General features: G+C 39.8%; 1 protein-coding gene across 3 annotated transcripts; it reads right to left on the bottom strand.

Annotated features, from left to right (window-relative positions):
- Positions 1-5652: 5652 nt before the first annotated feature.
- On the bottom strand, positions 5653-15717 carry LOC127372085 (potassium voltage-gated channel subfamily A member 10). Of its 3 annotated transcripts, XM_051415447.1 has the most exons (3): positions 15627-15717; positions 15163-15256; positions 5653-9291 (listed from the first exon to the last, which is right to left on the bottom strand). In XM_051415447.1, the coding sequence occupies exon 3, from the start codon at positions 9120-9122 to the stop codon at positions 7431-7433; it is 1692 nt and encodes a 563-aa protein (XP_051271407.1). In that variant the 5' UTR covers positions 9123-9291; positions 15163-15256; positions 15627-15717; the 3' UTR covers positions 5653-7430. The 3 variants fall into 3 exon arrangements, with proteins under 3 accessions (XP_051271407.1, XP_051271411.1, XP_051271408.1); XM_051415451.1 differs by lacking the exons at positions 15163-15256; positions 15627-15717 and adding an exon at positions 10281-10922; XM_051415448.1 differs by lacking the exons at positions 15163-15256; positions 15627-15717 and adding an exon at positions 10542-10922.
- Positions 15718-20155: the final 4438 nt, after the last annotated feature.

Below are 20155 nucleotides of genomic sequence, written 5' to 3'. Positions count from 1 at the left end.
CCTCTCTTGTTTTCAGCGATAGATAGGACAATAAATTTGTAATGGCCCCCAGGAATTTAAAACTCTTTTTTGCCTATTTCAACCCAACATGTTTACACAAAAGCAAACAAATGAGTGAAAACCTTCCACCAGTTTGCTTTAGTGTAGTACCAACGCAAAGCCACAAGGTGTCACACTAAACACTGTGAAACAACTTCAGCCTGCTGTGTCCAACAATCTCATGTCCCCACAAGTGATCAAACATATCACTTGTGTTCCCTATAGGCAGCGGTGGATTGTAACTAAGTACAAATATGACATTCTTGTACTTTACTTGAGTATTTCCTGAGCTGCTATTTACTTTCCAGATAAAGATTTTACAGACAAAGCATATGATGAATGTATAAAATATGATGCACTGTTATAGCTCAAACTACCCAACAGTATAAAGAATAATTCAAATTAGGTCCATCACAACCAGCAACAACATACATACACATCAATAATAATTATGTAATAATAATAGAATAGTGTAACACTAACCAGGGGGTGTTTTTATGTACAATCAGTGCATCTTGTTAAACTTAAAGTGCATTTTGATGATACAGTTTTTATAGTTTTACCTGAACATATTCATTGCAGGACTTTAACATGTGATGGTGTATTTTTATATTGCAGTATTGCTACTTTTACTTAAGTAAATTATCTGAATACCTCGTCCACCACTGCTTATAGTTTAAGTGACTTTTCTAACCCACATCTCCAGGTTAATTTTGAGGTTAATAGTAACAGTACCGTTACAGTACCGTTTACAGAAATGTTACACATTTTAGTTTGTGGAGTGTGTAATCTAAGAGAAAATGTGTTGTTTTATTTAATACAATAACAACCCAGTTAATAAGCAAACACTGAAATCTAAAATTATTAAACTTTCTTTGCTATGGAAGCTTTGCCTTTGGTTCATGTACAGCAGTCTTTCCCATTGTCAGGATAATTCAGCTAATTGTCTGTGTAGTGTTATCCAGGTTCATCCTTGTAATGTACTACCACTGGATGATCATATTGCCTCTCCAATCAGTCTTTGTAAACATTTCTGGCTGCCCCAGATGTGAAGCGTAGCCTGTGGTCATTTGAAGGCAACACGTCTTCTACTGTCTGATCCCGGGTGATACTTTAGGTCACCTTCTTCATTTTTCATGGGCGTTAAGCAGGACAAATGTGAGACTCACGTTTCGTCCCACACAAGTCTGGCCATTGACCTCCAGGGCTGACGCACTGCAGCGGAGCAGTCACCGTGCAGTTACCTGTCATAAATCTTTATCTCCTTGAATCATTACTCGCCCTCTCTGTCATGAGACTCTTCTCTCCAATCTTAAAATGATAGATGGGAAAATCCAAGCAGAGCAGGACTGAGCTAACTAAGCATATTCAGATGCTGGAGAATATGGCAAAATTATTATTTACCAGTGCATACAATGTATCCTAAATGCTTGACTGATTTACCAAGATATTAATTATAATGGATTATTTGATATATTGAGAGCTGGTCATCAAAAACGCTCCTTTAAGCCACCCTGAATAATTAAAGAAGACCAAAATGTCATTTGAATAATTGAAGAGTTTTTAGGAACAAAGCCCTTCTGCCACAAACTATCAATCAGGATCACATGAGTTTCTTGTTATATCACTAAAAGAGAGTACGAGAGAGAATCTGTTAATGTGTAGCATAGTTTTATACTTCCTGGCAACAGCTGACACTTAAACACTGCCATAAACACAGACATGGAGCTGCTGAATACAGAGATTGACTGTCTGCTCTCTTTGATAACTGACATTGAATGATAAGGCTTGCAATAATTTATAATATATTTGGATAACATATTTCATGAAAAGACCAAAACCAACAAATATGTTATTCTCTCTCTATCAATACTTTCCCTGTCTGTCTGTGGGTTCCTACAATTATATATCTTTTAAAATAAGGTCACAGCTATATAAATTATTATTTTTGAAAGGCACAGTAATTTTCTAATAGATGTTTCATAAGTAAACAGTCTATTTGTTGGGGGACTATTTTCAGTTGAGTATTTGAAACAGCAGGATGATCAATGTGCGATCAAGTCAAAATAAACTACAGCCGTTGTGTAATGATGGAATAAAATGCTTTGCCTGAGTCGAAGACTGTACAGCTCATCTTGTGCTACCAGTTTCCCTCCAACACTGTAAAAATTTGCCCATGCATTTTATTTTTCATTATAGAAATATATTTTATAGGAATTAATGTTAAAAACATAACATTTTAAGAATACCAGTGTCACCCAGCGCAACAACATTCTAGCTTACTGGACAATGGAGGCCCAGAGGAATAAAATAGGTCAGGCTTTGGATGCCAACCCTGTCTCCTATAAATTACATCCATATAGTACTATTGTTTTCCCAATTATGTTGCTGACAAATGTAAACTCTGCCTGGATTATGTTCACAGGCAACCAGAGTCGCAGATAGGTTACCGGGGCGGACGGCAGGCATACAAGTGGAGGATTGTGACATCAGAGTCCAGACTCAAAATCCAGACTCCTGTCTGTAGGCAGCAAAAGAACTTTGGTTAAGTTAAAGGAAAGACTGTGGGTAAGGTAAATGTTATTAAACACACTTGTGTTCTGTATTAAACCAGACCATAATCTTTCCCTAAACTTAACCATAAAAATGTTGAATGCTGTAGTCTCTACAAGCAAATATTGAATTGCGAGATTGAATATTTGGGTGGTAAACAAATTAAATATGTTATCAATGTTAAGTTAATTAACATTTCCTGATTGGAATAGGAAAATAATTTGGCCTGCCTTACATCCCCTTCAAAAAGTATTAATACATTTAATTTCTAGGTCACAGACTATACTTGATCTTTTCATGGGATTTGAATATATCAGTTATGAGGAATAACTGAGGGAAAAAAAGATATGTTTACTGTTATAGTATTACCCGGGTGATAGTTAGTTATATTCCAGTTGATTCATTGTCTTGAAATTTGACTCAACAATATATGGGCGGATGCCTCAGTGATATCAAGGAGCAAATGAAACTAAAAATGATAAACAGAATGACTTCCTTTTTCCATTTCTGTTTTATCACACTGGGTGAGTCCACCTGTCTGTCCTTCATCCTCTCCAGTGCTGAGTGAGCAGATGGAGCGCCTCACAAGCTTAGTTTGTCTGATGCCAAAAATATGCCGCTCATTTGTCATAATGCACACTTCCCCCGTTGGTGAAGATCTTTTGCTTTTTGATTTAATCACATCAGCCCGGTAGTCAATAAAGAAGCTATAAAAGTAATGCAAAACCCATGTCTGAATGTTCTTGGTCAGCAGAGTCAGGGCACGGAATCAATGGCTCAAGTAATACTGTAGGTGAGCACAACTGGACTTTGATCAATATTAAACCCATGAGGATTGCTTTGCTACTCAATATTACACCTGCTGTGCTCCAAAGAAGCACTGTGATCGCACTTTGATCAAAAACGTGATGGCAAGGTCACTGCAGCAGTTATCCAGCTCCTGATGAAACCGTGTGCTCTGTCCTGCAACCACAAGCGTTACCGTCACTGGAAGAAACAGGAGACTTTGGAGGGATTTAATACAAACACAGGCTGCCCAGTTCCAAGTGACTTTGCCCTCTTGAGGGCATGAACTACAGTACACAGGCTGCTGTCTGTGCAGGTCTGAAATTGGCTTATAACGTGTCCACTGACAAAACAGTAACCCAATCTACTGATATGAGACTCACTGTCTGAGCTTTTCGTGTGACACCCACGCATTGTTTCCCTTAAAGCTTGGCACATCTCGTCACTGAGTTGGAGAATAAAGGAAAAAGTCATGCAACTGAGGTATTTTTAGATCCATTAAGGGTTGCAGCACAGTCTGCTGTGTCACAGTCATTGGACCATCTGCTGGTCTTTGAATGAATTTCTTGGGGTGAATCTTTATCAAAGGCAGGATGGATGTGATCTCTTCGTGGAACACCCGATGAATTATAAATGACAGTCTCACATTGGCTTTGACCTTGCCAGAGCCACCTGTCTGTTAAATGCTAAAATGCTATCAGGCCTCGTCTTTGGTTTATCACTGTAAGATCAGTGATCAGCAGGGCAGAAGGGCAGCCCGCTGACCTGACCATTAACTAGTGACAAGGCGAACAGGCCTCTGAACAGACTGCAAAAACACACCCAGTATATTTCAGCAGGAAACGGTTTTAACAGCTTCGTCTTACGGAGGAAGGAATCAGCCCAGAAAATATAAAATCCCAAGCATGGCGTATACAAAATTTGCAGAGATTGAAAGTAAGATATTGTTTTACATTTTGACAGAGAATATGTCCTTGATGTGACTGTATGAGACAGTAAAGCATCAAGTGAAACAGCCAGCTCCAAGCTGCGGAGGCCAAGATAGATAATCTTATAAATGATTCATTTGGTCTGCATATTTAATTTGGGGCTTTTGAAGCTATCACAGTGGAAGGCATTGTCAAGCTCACAGCACTAGAATTGATCCATCTAGTGCAAATAGGAAGAAAACACAAATCATGCTTGAAATCCATTTTTTTTTTAAAATGTATATCCTGAACAACAAATACTGCCCAGTATGTCAGTTTTCTATCTGTTGCATTTCTCCATGGCTTCTATTTTTAGCCATGCTGAATCCTCTTCATTTCATTATTAGATAACAGGCTTGTAATCCAGAACACACAGCGAGAAAAGTCTGCTCTTCCAGTCTTCTGTATACACCATGACATCATATATATATATATATATATATATATAACTATATATATATATATATATATATATATATAAATTAACTTGGCTCCTTTTCCCTCTTGTGATGTGACACAGTCTTAGACAGGACTCACTGGGGTGAGTTTTTGGATAGAGAGCGCTAGAGAGGAAAAGAGAGGGATGCCATCATGATATCAGTGCAGAGAAGCAGCAGTAAACAGGCGTTAATAACAGCTAACATGAGGTGATAAATGAAGTTTTATAACTAGGTTCGGGAAGAAAGACCACACCCCAAACTCATCTCATTTGCGCTCAAAACATATTTAAGCACACCTTATCCGTTCACTCCCTCCTTGACTAATTTTCTACATCCCTCCCCCCCCAATCCCCTTCTTTCTTTTCGTTTTATCTCTCTTATCCAAATACAGGAACCACTGGGGCTCACAAAGAGATAAGAGACGGTTCCCCCACTCAGCGTCTCAACACCCACTCTGTTCCTCCTGATCATCTCGCCGAACTCCTCCCTCCATCCACCTATCCTACCAGCTTTTCTCCCTTTCTATCAACCCTCACCCGTCCTTCCTATACCCCCTCATCCCTCAACCCTCAACCCTTTCCCCCATCCCTCGACACCTACCCCATCATCCCTTCATCCTTTCATCCCTGCCATCCCTCGACCCTTTCCCTCCCAGTATTCCTCATATGTTCATGACGTGTAATAACATTTTTCTTATTCCATACAGCCATTGGCGTGGTCTTTGTTAGTGAATGAGGATTCAGCCCCGAAACCATACACTGAAACTTACACCTCCATTCGTCACTATTTTTCTTGAACAGAGGAAGTTTAAAAAGTTGAAATTTGCTTGATGTTTAATCTCACAAGTGCAATCATCAGAGGGAAACTTTTCACAGTTAGAATACATGTTTAATGAAAGGCACTCTTTACAGGATAAATAAAACATTGCAAATTATGACATTGCATACTGTACAATGTTGACACATACAGTAACAGTCCTCAAATATTAAGTGCTTCATAACATAGTAAAGTGCTGAGTACCAACGTGACTAACTGATGTCACCTTATTGCATTTCATTTTAATGACATGTATTGTTCTTTCCATTGGTGGAAAATACAACGTATTTGTTTTCCACCCGCACCTCATCATTATTGCATATTGTAGGATTATTAGAAAGGCATTGATTGTGTTACAACTACATCCACTGCCATTTCTATACAAGCTGTATTTATATGTATAATAAACTCACATACAGTACATTTCGAGATTGGAATGTGGCATGCATACATAGTACCAATTCATTTTCCTGATGACACACAAATGTCATCATTTCACAGATCCAGCTTAAGTATTGGCTTTCCCTATCACATGGAATAAATTGGTCATCCCTATATGATTAAAATACTATAATATATTTAGCTACAATAAATGTGTCAAACTTTCAGTTACTGATAAAAAGAGTTAAACCTCATTTCGGCACACTATGCCATGCAATACCAACAAGAGAACAAACGTAAATGGAGAAATGTTCAGATAAAAGAGTGCAAAGTTGTTGTTTTTTGTCTTTGCCCTCTCCTTGAATCTCTCAGTCTGATCACAAATATATACCTCATCTCACATTTCTATACACTCTGATAAATGTTTTCCCTGCCAACAGCTGATGGTGTAAAGCTCTAAAAGTGCTTAAGAGATATGTGGAGAAAAAAAAAACATTCAGTGCAATGATATGGTTTTGGTTATGGTCTAAATCTGCATAATCTGGTGAAAAATGCCAAATAATAAAAATTAAACCATGTAGATAAAAATATGCTGTGATTATAAACGCTGAAACTGCTGCATGCAACTACTGCATGTACTATAATACAGTGAGTGTTAAGCAGTTTCATGGTTTTGATTAATATTCTGCAGCCTATCTACAAGTCTAATGTCAGACGAGCTAATGTGCCAGCTAATAATCACACAGATATTGTTACGCTGTGTCATATGGAGAAGTGCTGCCAGCTGAGCATTCACAACTATAGATTTGCTGATAAGACAATGTGTGCGCTGAGGTCCTCTTGCCTTACACTGGACAAATTCTGCACGACCTTGAAAGTCATGCCAAGTTCTACCTAGATTTTGCTGAATATGACAAAGTTTAGACTAACATGGAAATGTGTTGTAATATGAGCTCAGAGTATACTTCCAGTTTAAATGCTACGATTATCAAAACCGTTTTGGATTTCTTTTGTGGGATAAACTTACTGTGATACAGACGTTAAGGACATTTTGGTCAAATTTACAACTTTCTCTGCCTTTCACTTGTACAATTCTCTACAAGGACAACCTTTCTGTAGTGTAAATGAGCCATCACCCTTTTTCTTCAAATTGCACTGGATGAAAGATAATAATTGTACCTTTGAGTTCTTCTCACCAAGGTTACCTAGTAGTTGCTGAGTTGTTTTAATTGCACTTTGACACATCCACGAGCAGACAGACAACTTGTGTAAAGGCTGTCTCACTACACAGTGCCTATTAATACTGTTACAATATGCACAAATGCTGTCATGTTTGGAGTACAAAATAGTGAGAAAGATAAACTGATATCCCCCAGTGCATCTTACTACTGGATATGTTTGTCTGTCCATGTGTTCATGCCCTTGATATAAATCTTTAGTTTCTCTATCAGTGCATGCCATTTTTCTCATTCTGCCAGGTGCCGTTACTTTTGTTTAGTGAGGGTGTGCTTCCATACTTGTTTGCAGCTGACATTTTCAGGGCAGCCTCTGCCGCCGCATCCATTATCTGCTTCTCCTCCTGCTCAGTTTCACGGTGGTAAAAATAGTTAAAGTTAGAGACGATGACGGGGACGGGCAAGGCAATGGTCAGGACACCAGCAATGGCACAGAGGGTGCCGACCATTTTGCCTCCCATTGTGATGGGGCACATGTCTCCGTATCCCACAGTGGTCATTGTCACCACAGCCCACCAGAAGCCGTCAGGGATGCTAACAAACTGCGTCTGGGGCTCATCCACTTCTGCAAAGTAGATGGCACTTGAGAATAGGATGACTCCTATAAAAAGGAAGAAGATGAGCAGTCCAAGTTCCCTCATACTAGCTTTCAAAGTCTGTCCCAAGATCTGAAGACCTTTTGAGTGCCGGGAGAGCTTAAAAATTCTGAAGACTCTCACTAGACGGATGATTCTTAGGATTGCCAGGGACATGTTCTGACCAGAGTTCATATCATCATCAGGGGTTGTAGCTAACTCTGTTCCCAGGGTTACAAAGTAGGGAATTATGGAGACAATGTCAATGATATTCATGATGTTATTGAAGAAATCACTTTTGCTGGGGCACACCACAAAACGTACACCGACTTCAAAGCAGAACCAAATGATGCAAATAGTCTCCACAATGAAAAAGGGGTCCGTTATATACGCCATCACGTCTTTAGTGGCGGAATGAGGAGGAGAACTGTCTTGGGTCCCGTTGATGATTTGAGTTAAACCCGTGACAAAGTCAGTGTCATCCCTGAACTCTGGCAGAGTCTCTAGGCAGAAGATGAAGATGGAAATGACGATGACAAACACAGAAACTAGAGCTACAGATTTGGCTGCACTGGAGCTTTCTGGGTATTCAAACAGGAGCCAGAATTGTCGTTGGAGTTCATTGGTAGGCAGAAGGACCTCTGGCTCTTTGACAAACCCTTCGTCTTCACGGAACTGCTCCATCGCTTCATGACCCAACTCATAGAAAACTATTTCATTCGCAAAAACATCTAAGGGAACATTGGCTGGTCTGCGGATTCTCCCCCCTGACTGATAGTAGTACAGAATGCCATCAAAAGACGGACGATTTCGGTCAAAAAAGTACTCGTTTTTCATCGGGTCAAAGTAGCTTATCCTCTTCATGGGGTCACCGAGCAGTGTCTCTGGAAATTTATTCAGGGTGCTGATCTGTGTCTCAAACATCAAGCCTGAAATATTGATAACAACTTTCTCGTCTTTCTCTTCCATGCAATGCTTTTCAAATAAATCTTCATTCTCATAGCAATCCTTCGCCATCTTACTGAAGACGCTGTCAGTGGGAGACTCACTATTGATGAGGAGCTTCAGATTAGAGATCAAACTGGCACTGCTGGAGTTTGCTTTAGTGGTTAGAGACGGAGGACTGGACGGTGACAACCCTTCTTGACCAGACTGATGCCCACGTCGTCCTCTATGTGGCGACTGGTGGGGAGAAGTCAGACGATGGGGTAAAAGATTCTGATCGGGGGCCTCTGAGGCAGGTGAGGTCGGGTACCCGGAGTCACTCGGGTCTCCCAGGTTGATGCCGACATCATCCATGTTCTCAAAATTAACAAGCGGCACCTCCATCCCCTTTCTTGTCGCTAGCCACAGCTCTGTCTATCAGCCTGGTTCGACTGCAGGAGACAGAGGGGACACCAGAACCAGTGCCACACTGAAGATGCTGGCAGGGCCTCCCTCCTCCTGATTATCATTCAGGCAGCTGTACACAACTTTTGGATTCAGTCCTCTGTGTAATCTGTAAAAAGAGGGGGGTAAAAAAAAGCAAAGTTGAGTTATATTTTGTTAAATAGTGCAATACCATTTTGTTGGTAAAGAGATTTTTCTGTCAACTCCTGTTTGCATCAGCAGAGAACTTGCCATCTGATACTGTGCTTGTACAGTTATTTTTTTCCTCCCAATTCACTCCCATGACCTAAACGAAAACACAACGCTGCAAGTTTGGCTGTGAAAGTGCAAGGTATGGATAGCAGTATTGCTGATCATGTACTAGAAAACTGAACATGTTTAATTTCTTCATGGAAAAACATTTGAGCCTTCACTTCTGACTGAAGGCATCAAAAGAACATTTATTCCACTCAATATTTAAGTGTTTGCCAGTGTTTACCGTCTTAGTTAATCCATCCCAACCCTGTTTGAGGTAGTCTACCAGAATCACATTTACTTTATCTCTAAGTAGCTGTTTATCATTCCATTTGTCTGGTTTGGACAGGTAACCAAATCCTGACACACGCTTTTAGGCTGCAACCTTTGTGTCCACTTGACACCGAGGGCCCTGCGCACTCAGAGAGACTCATCTGGTTCTATTTCCACTTGCATTGTAGCAGATAACGTAACAGTCCAGGATATAGGATTGAATCATCTTATGTAAGGACATCATGATAGGGCTTATGCAAAAAATAAATGTATTGATTGTGCCATGTCAGCAAAGAGGGGTTACGCAGTCCAAGAGAAAGGACAATTGACGATGCAGAGAATCGAAAAGTGCTGTTAGATCTTCATCTTAAACACTTTCAATTAATTATAAAAGCAACTTCTCATTGATAAATTGCTAAAATCTTCCCATTCAACTAATTTAAACTGAGCTCACTTTAAAAGCCACAACAGATTCAATAACATCACTACCCTTATCAGACTGTACCACCAAACACACAAATACATGCAAATATATCTTTAATTAAGTGTAAAGTTAAGATCCAGCTGTTTGCAGATGTCCGCACCACTCACCCGTGTCCCCGGCTCTGTAGAAGTTGTTGTACCCTCTCTACCCTGCTTGGCAGCTCTGCTGTGCTTCCCCTTCTTTCCTTCAATCTCTCCCTCATCCAGAGTCACAATCAAGAGTGTCTCTAGCTCTATTAAAGCTCCCACTGGGTAATTTAATACCCTAAACGAAACCAGAGATGGCAGAGGTACCCACACGCACTCACAAGCGTACACATGCACACGGACACAAACACAGGCAAACAAAAACACATGTAGGAAACTCACTGTATTTTGTCTGTGGGGGTCAGCTGGCTTTTTTTTCTCCGTGCTCCCTCCTCCGTCAGTGGGATAAGTGAGGACGGTATAGGTAGCTCTCTGATAGGAGATTTACTCCGTAGGAGCCAATCGCTGTTTGATGTGAGGAAGGGAGAGTGGGACCCACTCTTTCCCCCTCTTTCCTGCAGAGTAAGCATCCACATGCAGGATCATCCAATACACCCTCACCTTGGGGATTATACTCTATTCTTCCCCTGTTACCGTACTTGTCAAAGCTTTCAATACCTGTAGAAGTGTACATCTGCCCAGGGGATTCAGCATTCTTTTGTTTACATCCTTCGTAATACTTGCTGACATGACGTGATATTTTATCTGACAACAATATTCTAATTTATTGACATTTTATACAATGACAAATGTTTTCCAAATATTTCCTGAAATCTCCATCTAACCTTTCTTTTCTCTTATAAACAGCCCTGTATATCTGTGCTAATGCAAATCCATAAAACATATGGAAAAACAAGAATTATAGGCAGTACACATGAATCAGTTTTATTGATAAATACTATTTATGGGCACACATTTCCCCTAGATGTGTTAGGTATAGATTTGTGAGAGGGTTCATAGAGTTGAGAGATAAAAGAGGGAAAAAAAAAGCCATTTTCCAAGAAAATCCTGCAGATGTGTTGGTGTTTTTTAATTTCTGTTGTCCCTGCCAACGCCACCACCTTTGCACTTGCCAGCTATTGAAGGTTTGTCAGATTAATAATGTAGCTCTCTGGCTGTGAAAAAGTGTGACAAGACTAATTAAAAGGTTAAATTCACATTAGAAAAAGGCTCCACTTCCTTTTTTTAGGTCTGAATTCTCCTGAGGAGCAAAAACTTTAATCAAAGTTAATCCTGTACTTTCTCAGAAGGGCGGCCAATTTGGCATCATAGGTTGAATATTGTATTACCTGATAGATAACCAGTTGCCTGAAGTCGGAAATCATTCCCTCATCTCACTCTCGTCCTGCTGCAGCCAGGAGTTGGCTGTCTGCAGGTCCCCTCTAACATTGCGGCGTGAGCAGCACTACTGCAGGCACATGACTTCAAGGTCACAGAAAACTGTTTTGAGACTTTACAGCCCACGCTTTGCTATACATCATCACACACCATCACCTCCAGGAATCTCATTATGGGTCCTCACAGGAACATCGTGCACATGTGCATCAGTAAATATAAACTTCACATGTTTGTACCTGAGATATATGTTTGCCCATGCACAGGCGAGTACAGGGATGCCGGGACGTGCATGTGCACAAACTCAGCTGACTGAACATGCTTCATATATGGGGATCTTTTTCTTGTGTGATCCTGCAATGTCCTGGACATGTCATTGAGATTGCAGTCAGCTGAGGTATGTCCTGCCACTTAAACACCTCATAATACAATTTGCTACAGGCAAAGACAGACAGGAAGACGGACAGTGAGGGGGCGATCATAGACTGTGCAAGTCAGACTGAGAGGGTAAATAATCGATCCATTCCCTTGCAAAACGATTAGTGTCAGTAAAAGTGGGAAAGGGGAGGTAAATGGGTGAGATAGACTGCAGCTACTGCAGTGTCACTCGTCTCGGGACTCCTGACAGAGGATAACGTCCCTCCCTCTGTCCTTCTATGCAGCCCTCGATCCATCATCCATCACTCCTCCCTCCCTGCGTCCAGCCCTCCCCCCGATGACACTGTCACCTTACCCGTTAACAGACTGTGTTGACAAAGCAGTTTCTCCATCAGCATGCTTGTGTGTGAACTATACTGACACTGCATAGGTATAAACACCTCCTGCACCTTTATATAGCTCGACTTTGAGCCATGGATGCCTGATAGGAATAGCAACATTTATTCCGGGAAAATAAATCCTACCTTCAGCACTGAAGTGAAGGAAGTATGCAGATTTTTCAGTAAAAGTAGCATTGCCATCCCACACTGTGAAAATGATTCATTACAGGTAAAAGTCAAAATGCTGCTTAAGCAAGTATTATTAAGTGTAATTAGTACCTGAAAATGTAATATGATGGTGTCATTGTGCTTTTTACTAACATAGCTTCCTCTCTTTTTATATTACATGCTGATTATCTATGTTAATAATTTTTCAAATAATAATCTTATATTCTTATGTTCCCATCTTTTGTCTGACTTTTGCCTGCAGTTGGTCCTTTCATCCAACATCTTTAGGCGTCTTTTTTTGGATGTATGGGTCTTTGGAAATAAAAAAAGTAACTAAATCTGCGGGCTACTCATCTTGTGCAGATGATCTAAGTAATTCTATCTGAAAAGACCATATGCTCATCCATTAAGGGTGACAGGATTTCAAAGTGCATGTCAGGTAGCTCGGATTAGATATTCCAGCCTGGTAATCTTATATCTGTTGTAAAGGCAGCTGGTTATTCCAGTCCAGTAATCCTACATATTGCAGCAGAGGTTCTACTCATTGCAAATAACATACAAGGTTGGGTCAGGAGCATACAAGGGCATAACGGCTACAGTATATACCACCCCCATACAGCTCAAAACACAGTGTTAGGTAATGTTAAGTGACATGTTCATTCAAAACTTCAGAGTGCCATAAGTTCATACGGATTCAGTGTTAGTGGCACTCAGTTGAGCTGCACACCCTTACAGGGTTTCTAAATCACCTGTTTGGGATCTATTGTGGGTTCAGTTGATATCTAGATGGGATCGTAAGAGGTTTTAAATACTAATGTAAGATGTTGTAATTGTTTCTAATATAACCATGTAAGAGATTTCATTCTTAATGCAACCTAAATAGTACAAATGGCAACCAAAGAGCTGTTTAAAACCATAAAAACAACTACAACCAATCCAAAACAATAATGTAAATCAGACAAATCAAGATTCTAAAATACACCTAAACATTGGCAGCAAGAAGACAGAACACCCTGTTTCTGCATCAGTGCATCAGTGATTTGAATTCACAAAAAGAGACCAGATTTAGCAGTTTTAGATCAAACTGCAGAAGGTTCCTGGCAGTGGGAGCAGTATGCAGTATGCAAAAAAGCTCTTCTACCCAGTTCAGTGTGAACGTTTGTTGCATATCATCCTGTCTCTTTCTCTCCCCTTGTTTCCTGACCTCTCTTCACCATCGCTGTCAAATAAAGGCAATAATTTCTGAAAAGAAAAATGCAACACTTAAATTCATGTGACAGACTGAAAACTGTGTGGGGTCAGAAGTCCTTTAACAATGTGTTACCTAACATATTATATACAGTATACTGTCAATAGTTCACTACAGTGACATGTGTGGAAATAACCTTAATGCAACATAGCTGGCCAAGTATTACATATGCTAAAGAATCCCACCAGATATGTTGTAATACATAAAAATAGTAAAGCACATCAACTTCTCCCTCACTATATGATCTGTAAACTATGACACAAGTCTATAAATATGCAAGTATTTTTTATTTAAAAAGTTTAACTGCTGGACACGTACTGTATGTCTCCACGGAAAAGGCCCTCATATGCGCACTGAAGGTTTCATGTTTTCACATGACACTGGCGTAAGTTACATATTGGATCTCGTTCACAAGATAAAAGGTCCAGTGTGTAGATTTAGTAATGCTTCTGTTCTGAGCGTGTAGGAGAAACTACAGTGGCTGTGAAACTTAAAAAGGCCTTATCTGGAGTCAGTGTTTGGTTAGTCTGTTTTGGGATAACATGTTGGACTGTAGAGTAGGACCAACTCCCTTTGCAGATAAAAACAGCTCATTCTGAGGTAACGAAAACACGATTCCTATTTACAGGTACATACACTAATGAAAACATACCAATGAATATTATATTCCATTTCTGGAATCTCATAAATGTTAAACACTGGACCTTGAAACTAAGATTCAAAGTGTGCACAGACAAACTTCCCACCTTCAGCAAATGAATGTGAAAACCATCTTTCTGTTTAAAACAGTGAAGGTCAAACATTCAAACAAAACACATTTTTGAGTGGAGTTGGTCTTTAAGTATTTTTATATTAAGAACATTTTTGATGGAGAGTTTTCATGTCCTCTGTGAGTGCACACTTCCCTTCATTGTTTGGACTGAGGATTTGCAGTTGATAGCCCATGCCGACTCTGAGGACAGTTACTCCACTAAGGAGATTATGCAACACAGGAGATCAGCCCGGAGAATCACCCTCATAGATGAACAGTGCGGACTAAGTACTACAGACTTAATTGAAATTTCTGGATTGTTTCCAGGCTCACTAATCAAAAGACAAGTGCTAATCTTGGTTGACTCCTTGGACCCGACAAGGTAGGGGAGGAGGCGAGTGTCCACAACAAACCAATCAGACTGCAGCCACAACATTTAACACTGCAATCCTCTGTGGTTTAAACTCACTGATTAAATAGGGTTTTTTTTAAAAACACCCATCACTTTTTTCTGTGTTTCCTCTGTTGTTAGAGCACAAAAACCGCCTTCAACCTCAACCGATAGATCCTATGAATTCACAACACACTGCAAATTCCTTCAAAGCGCTACTGCGTGCAGTGAGAAGAATCATTTTCCTTCCAGCAGTCACGTAGGGAGGATGAATGTCATACACCCACTATTTTGACATAAGCATTGCTCACCGTTGGACAGGGAGGTTCCATGGCTGCAGGGCATCCAAGCTCATCCAAAGCCTCCTGAGTTACACTGAGCCTCCTCCTCATGTTGCCATATGGCCTGTTGTAGTGTACAAAACATTATGATAGTGAGAATTGTCAGATTGAATCTTAGCTGCAGTTTTTTAACATTAAACTATGATCAGATAAAAAAAGATAAAGATATAGTCTCAAGATTTTGACAATATTATGATTACTAATAATGAAAACAACATTAATGCTTTATCCACAATCACTATGACAACAACAATTATCAGAGCAACATTTATTATTAGCTTTACTGCTTCAATTTAACAGTATCTATTTAAAAACTGTCTAAAAATCAAGGTGTCTACATTTCTCCATGTTTATTTTTTAATTTAAACTATTTAACACTGCATTAGTTAATAACACTGTATTAGTTTTAAAACGAAGCGTAAAATTGAATTTACCTTGTTATCCAGCGGTGAAAGAAGCTTGTCTAAACTCACTCACGTAGCCTCTCGGATTAAGTATCCAGTGGCAGAGTCTTAAGGAGCAGTTGTAAATCTCTGTGAGGTTTTGACAGAAGGCAGGGCAGTTACAGTTAAATACTCCATGAACAAGACAGATGTTTTCAACAACAACCTGTTTTCAAACGATTCAGTCTGGGTAACACGCAAACAAACAAATCCTCACATTGCTGCCTGTTGACGTGGGTTTTATTTCAGCTTTTAATGCAGGAAACACTTGATCTCTTTTTGTTACAGATATTTTTAGGGACTGCAAAATCGACAAGATCTTCACGTAAGGACAGTGGATGTCACTTCACAAGCCAGAAACTTAAGTGAAGTTCTGTTAGTGCAGCATGGGGCTCATTTTTCTCATTGCTGGTAAAGTCCTGAACCTGTCTGTGTTGCCTGCCAGGTGCTCTTGCTTGGCTCTCTATCATATTTCACACTCGTGCGTAGGATTCACTGGCCACACGCCAGTTTTCTCTCTCGTCCATTTACTCTTCATTGAAAGTCATTGGGGGTATGAGAAAACAACATGTGTCTGATGTGATTTGGGTTGAGCCATCACAAAGACAAAGGTTCACGTTCTTTCACTTAAACATAACTTTTATCTGATTTGGTGATACAAAGTTTATCTACGATCTACATTGCCATACCTACAGCCACATTAGCAGTGTGGGCTGTAGGTATGGCAATGTTCCTCTGTTGGTCTGTGAACACTTTGATGGCAGACTGAAATTAATTTCAAATATCAGAACCTTGATCCAGATTGAATATAAACAAATACTACATGGATGACCGTGAGTATTTGCCACCAGCAGGTCAAAGTTTTCAGTTATCCAGTGAAACATCTCAACATCTACTTAGTGGATTGGCACAAAATTCACATTTGAGGCCCCTTCAGGATCAATTGTAATATCTTTGGTGATCTAATGATATTTAATCTAGCGCCACCATCAGGTCAAAATTTCAATTTGTCCAATACAATAAACACCTGCAAAGCTATTGACATTCCCATCATTTGTTTACAATACTGCTACCAAGCTGTTGGGGCTTTAACCACAAAAATCGATGGTGTTCTTGACAATCGATACAATATCAGAATACAAAATATCGTGATACGATCTTTGCTTACATCCCTAATGCTGGTGTTAGCATTTAGCTCAAAACACTGTTGTAACTAGATCCAGCCAGAGCCTCTAGCATAGCTGGTCAGTCTTAGATTGTTTTTTACTCGGGTGAGTGAATATTGTTCTGTATAAATGTGATAGCCTATTGCACTCTGATGCACAGCTATTATTATTATTTTAAAAAGGTAGTTAGTTGGTGACACATCCTTTCCTTTAAATACAGAATTAAACAAATTAGACTGTAAAAACCCTTACATTCAATGCAGGACTCTTGTTACTTCAATCCAGGAGTAACACGTCCGGATAACTGGTATTTGTGGTTGATGACACTGTACAAACAGTAAACTAATGCATTGTTTTATCTCTAATAAAGATAATTAACATTCAGCATCTATCAACCACATAATGCAGTCCCTTGTAATTTGTGGCCAATATATGCCTTATCACCAGAGTGCAGCTCTAAAACCCACACAGTGCCCATACTGCTAATATACTCTCCTGGAACAACATTTCTTCTTGGCTTATAAAATATTTCTGCCCCAAACCCTTGTGTTGAATCCTCGTGAGGTTTCTGGTTGCCTTGTGTAGCCTCCATGTATTGGTATGTGCAGGAATTAGATACCCCGGCATGTGTGTCTCAAAGGCGCTGAAAAGCCGTAGTTGCTGCCATGGTACTTGGGACAGACGCACAGGTATTCAACTATGAACCCTGGGTGTCTTCTTATCCAGTGGAACACAGTCTGCCAATGTTGCCATGATGTGGCTGAATGGGTTGTTGCTTCGGGAAAATAGAGCAGCTATAAATCTTTAAGATTGCAGAATTGATGGCACTGGTTTACAGACACTTATATGGGTCTTATAAGGACAAAGGGGTTAATGGTAGTTTATTGATAAGCGGCAGTATTCTCACTGTGATTACAGCTGCCTGTAAAAATCACTGAACAACAACGTGTATGTTTTATGCTGTTTGAAATAATGCTTTACCCATGCGTCACATAACATTATTTCTTCCATTGTATTAAGGCTTTGTTCAGAGGTTCCTACTGCATCACTCTCTTTGATCAAACATGAATAATAAATGAAGGCAAGCTGCTAAACCTCCTTCACTATCTCTCCTCCCTGTTGCTTGCACCTGACATGAACGCTCCACCCAGGAACCCCATTATGTCAGCCGCAAACCAGATCCAGTTTCTTACATGATAATACAGGCATTTTTTATTATTATTCTATTTTAGACAAAGGGCAGAACAGGAAATAATTTACAGTTAAAGTTGCACTTATCAGTATTGTTATATTAACAATGGGTCAAATGATTATGTGTGCTGTGAATGGAGTCGCTCGTAGTGACAGACCTGCAAAGAATAATCACCCAAACTCCTAAGCTCTGAGAGTTTAACCGTCCTCCAGTTCATTGTTTTGGTGCGCTCTCACCACTCTCATCAGGCCAGGCGCCAGGATGAAGTGAGTGCGGGGGCTGTTAAAAATCGCGAGGGGGCAGTTTCCTTTCATAAAATTATGTGTATTGATTTAACAATGCAATAGTTTCAGTAACGCTAAATAACAACAACATAAGGCTACTGTTTCCAAATATAATATATCAAATCAAATATATTATTCATCAGAGCACATAAGAGTGTATCACTGGCAGAGTGCTAAATATTTTTTTTAATTTATGAATTGCTACAATGGGAGAATACAAAAAAGTTCTGTTTATAACCACGAAAAGCAAGCAGGTGAAAAAAAACAATGATCTGTTCTGTCTGTCTATTGATCTCCGCTCTGCTTCATTACTGTAGACAGCACGGCCTAATCGTAACGTGTACATCAGCCGATCATTTTGTTGTTTTTGGTATTTTTCTTTAGAGACATAAAGCTTAAGCAGAGGGGGGCAAATTTAGATTCAGTGTTAGTGGCACTTAGTTGAGCTGCATACCCTTACCCTGCACAGGGGCAGCGATCAGGGTTTCTAAATCACCCGTTTGGGATCCATTGTGGATTCAGTTGATATCTAGATGAGGTTTTAAACACTAATGTAAGATGTTGTAATTGTTTCTAATACAATCATTAAAGAGATTTAATTTTTAATGCAACCCAAATGGTACAGATGGCAACCAAAGAGCTGTTTAAAACCATACAAATAACTACGACCAATCCAAAACAATAATGTAAATCAAAAAATATTTTTCTTTAGAGACATAAAGCTTCAACAGAGGGGGCAAAGAATATATCTGAGGGGTCTGAGCCCCCTATAGCCCCCTTGTGGCGCCGGGGCCCGCCTCTCATCAAGCTGGTTTCCAGCAGCAACAGGAGCTGTTTTCAGTGGAAAAAGCTCTAAAAACCCCACTGTACACCACCTGCCCAGGAACAAATGGCAGACAGACACTGTTAGCAACTAGTTGGTGAACATATTGGAAGGACAATGGATACTTAAATTTGCTGGGGGACCAGAAAATGAAATGCTAATGTTACACCTTATCTGCAGGATGTGTACAAGGCAATTGTTTGCCAACACGTTCACCATAACAACTTTATAAGGTGATAATATGTCAGTGTTGTGTTTACAGTACAGCTTGTTCTGTTGCCCCAAGTGACTAGAAAAGGCATATTGAAGTAAAGCTGCAAATGTAGCTGCTAACGTTGTTCTCTGGGAATAAATGGGGCAAGAAATGAGAAATGAGGTGATCACAAAATGTTGTAAAAAAGCTGAAAGTTTATCCAGATTACCCATACTACTTTTTTTACATACATTTCCAAGTGAATGCATCTTAAATTTAGGATGATGATACATAGGAAAACATAGAAAACATAGCTACAGCAAGTATGATAGGTTAAAGTTTAACTAGGAAGTGCATCTGTAGATAAATAGTTGGATGTTCATAACAGATCTACTTTTGTTTCTTGTCCTCTCTGACATGTTTTTCTCAGAAATCAACTTTTGTGAGTACTCTGTTATTATAAATGACTGAAGGCCAAAACTATGCAAATAAGACCGAAGTCGTGATTAACCAGTTTTCCTTGAAGACTCGTGGTTTTCGAGAGCAACTGACGCAGGTTTCCCTCTAAACCCACAGTCATTTAGACACACACATCCATAAACACACACACAGACACAAGTAGTCTTGTTCGTATTGTATTTGGACAAAGGAACACAAGTAGTGTCATCTACACAGTGATGACAACGCTTTGTTTGAGGCAAGAGGCCCTCTCCTCATCAAGAGATCATTGCATACATAATGAATAAGCTACGTGAGAGCAGTGGGACACATTTACCCTAACCCCCCCAACACACACGGAGCATTACCTTCCTTCTGCTGCTAAGCTGGTGTTCTGTTTGCCACTCTACACTGGACTGCTTAT

This window comes from Dicentrarchus labrax, unplaced genomic scaffold, assembly GCF_905237075.1.
Source record: "Dicentrarchus labrax unplaced genomic scaffold, dlabrax2021, whole genome shotgun sequence".
In the NCBI taxonomy this organism is placed as follows: Eukaryota; Metazoa; Chordata; class Actinopteri; family Moronidae; genus Dicentrarchus; species Dicentrarchus labrax.
The sequence above is the reverse complement of the archived record's forward strand: the minus strand, read 5'-3'. Positions and strand labels throughout refer to the sequence as shown.

Coding starts and splice junctions, on each gene's coding strand:
- LOC127372085 (XM_051415447.1), bottom strand. CDS start 9,122: ATGGAGGTGCCGCTTGTTAATTTTGAGAACATGGATGATGTCGGCATC.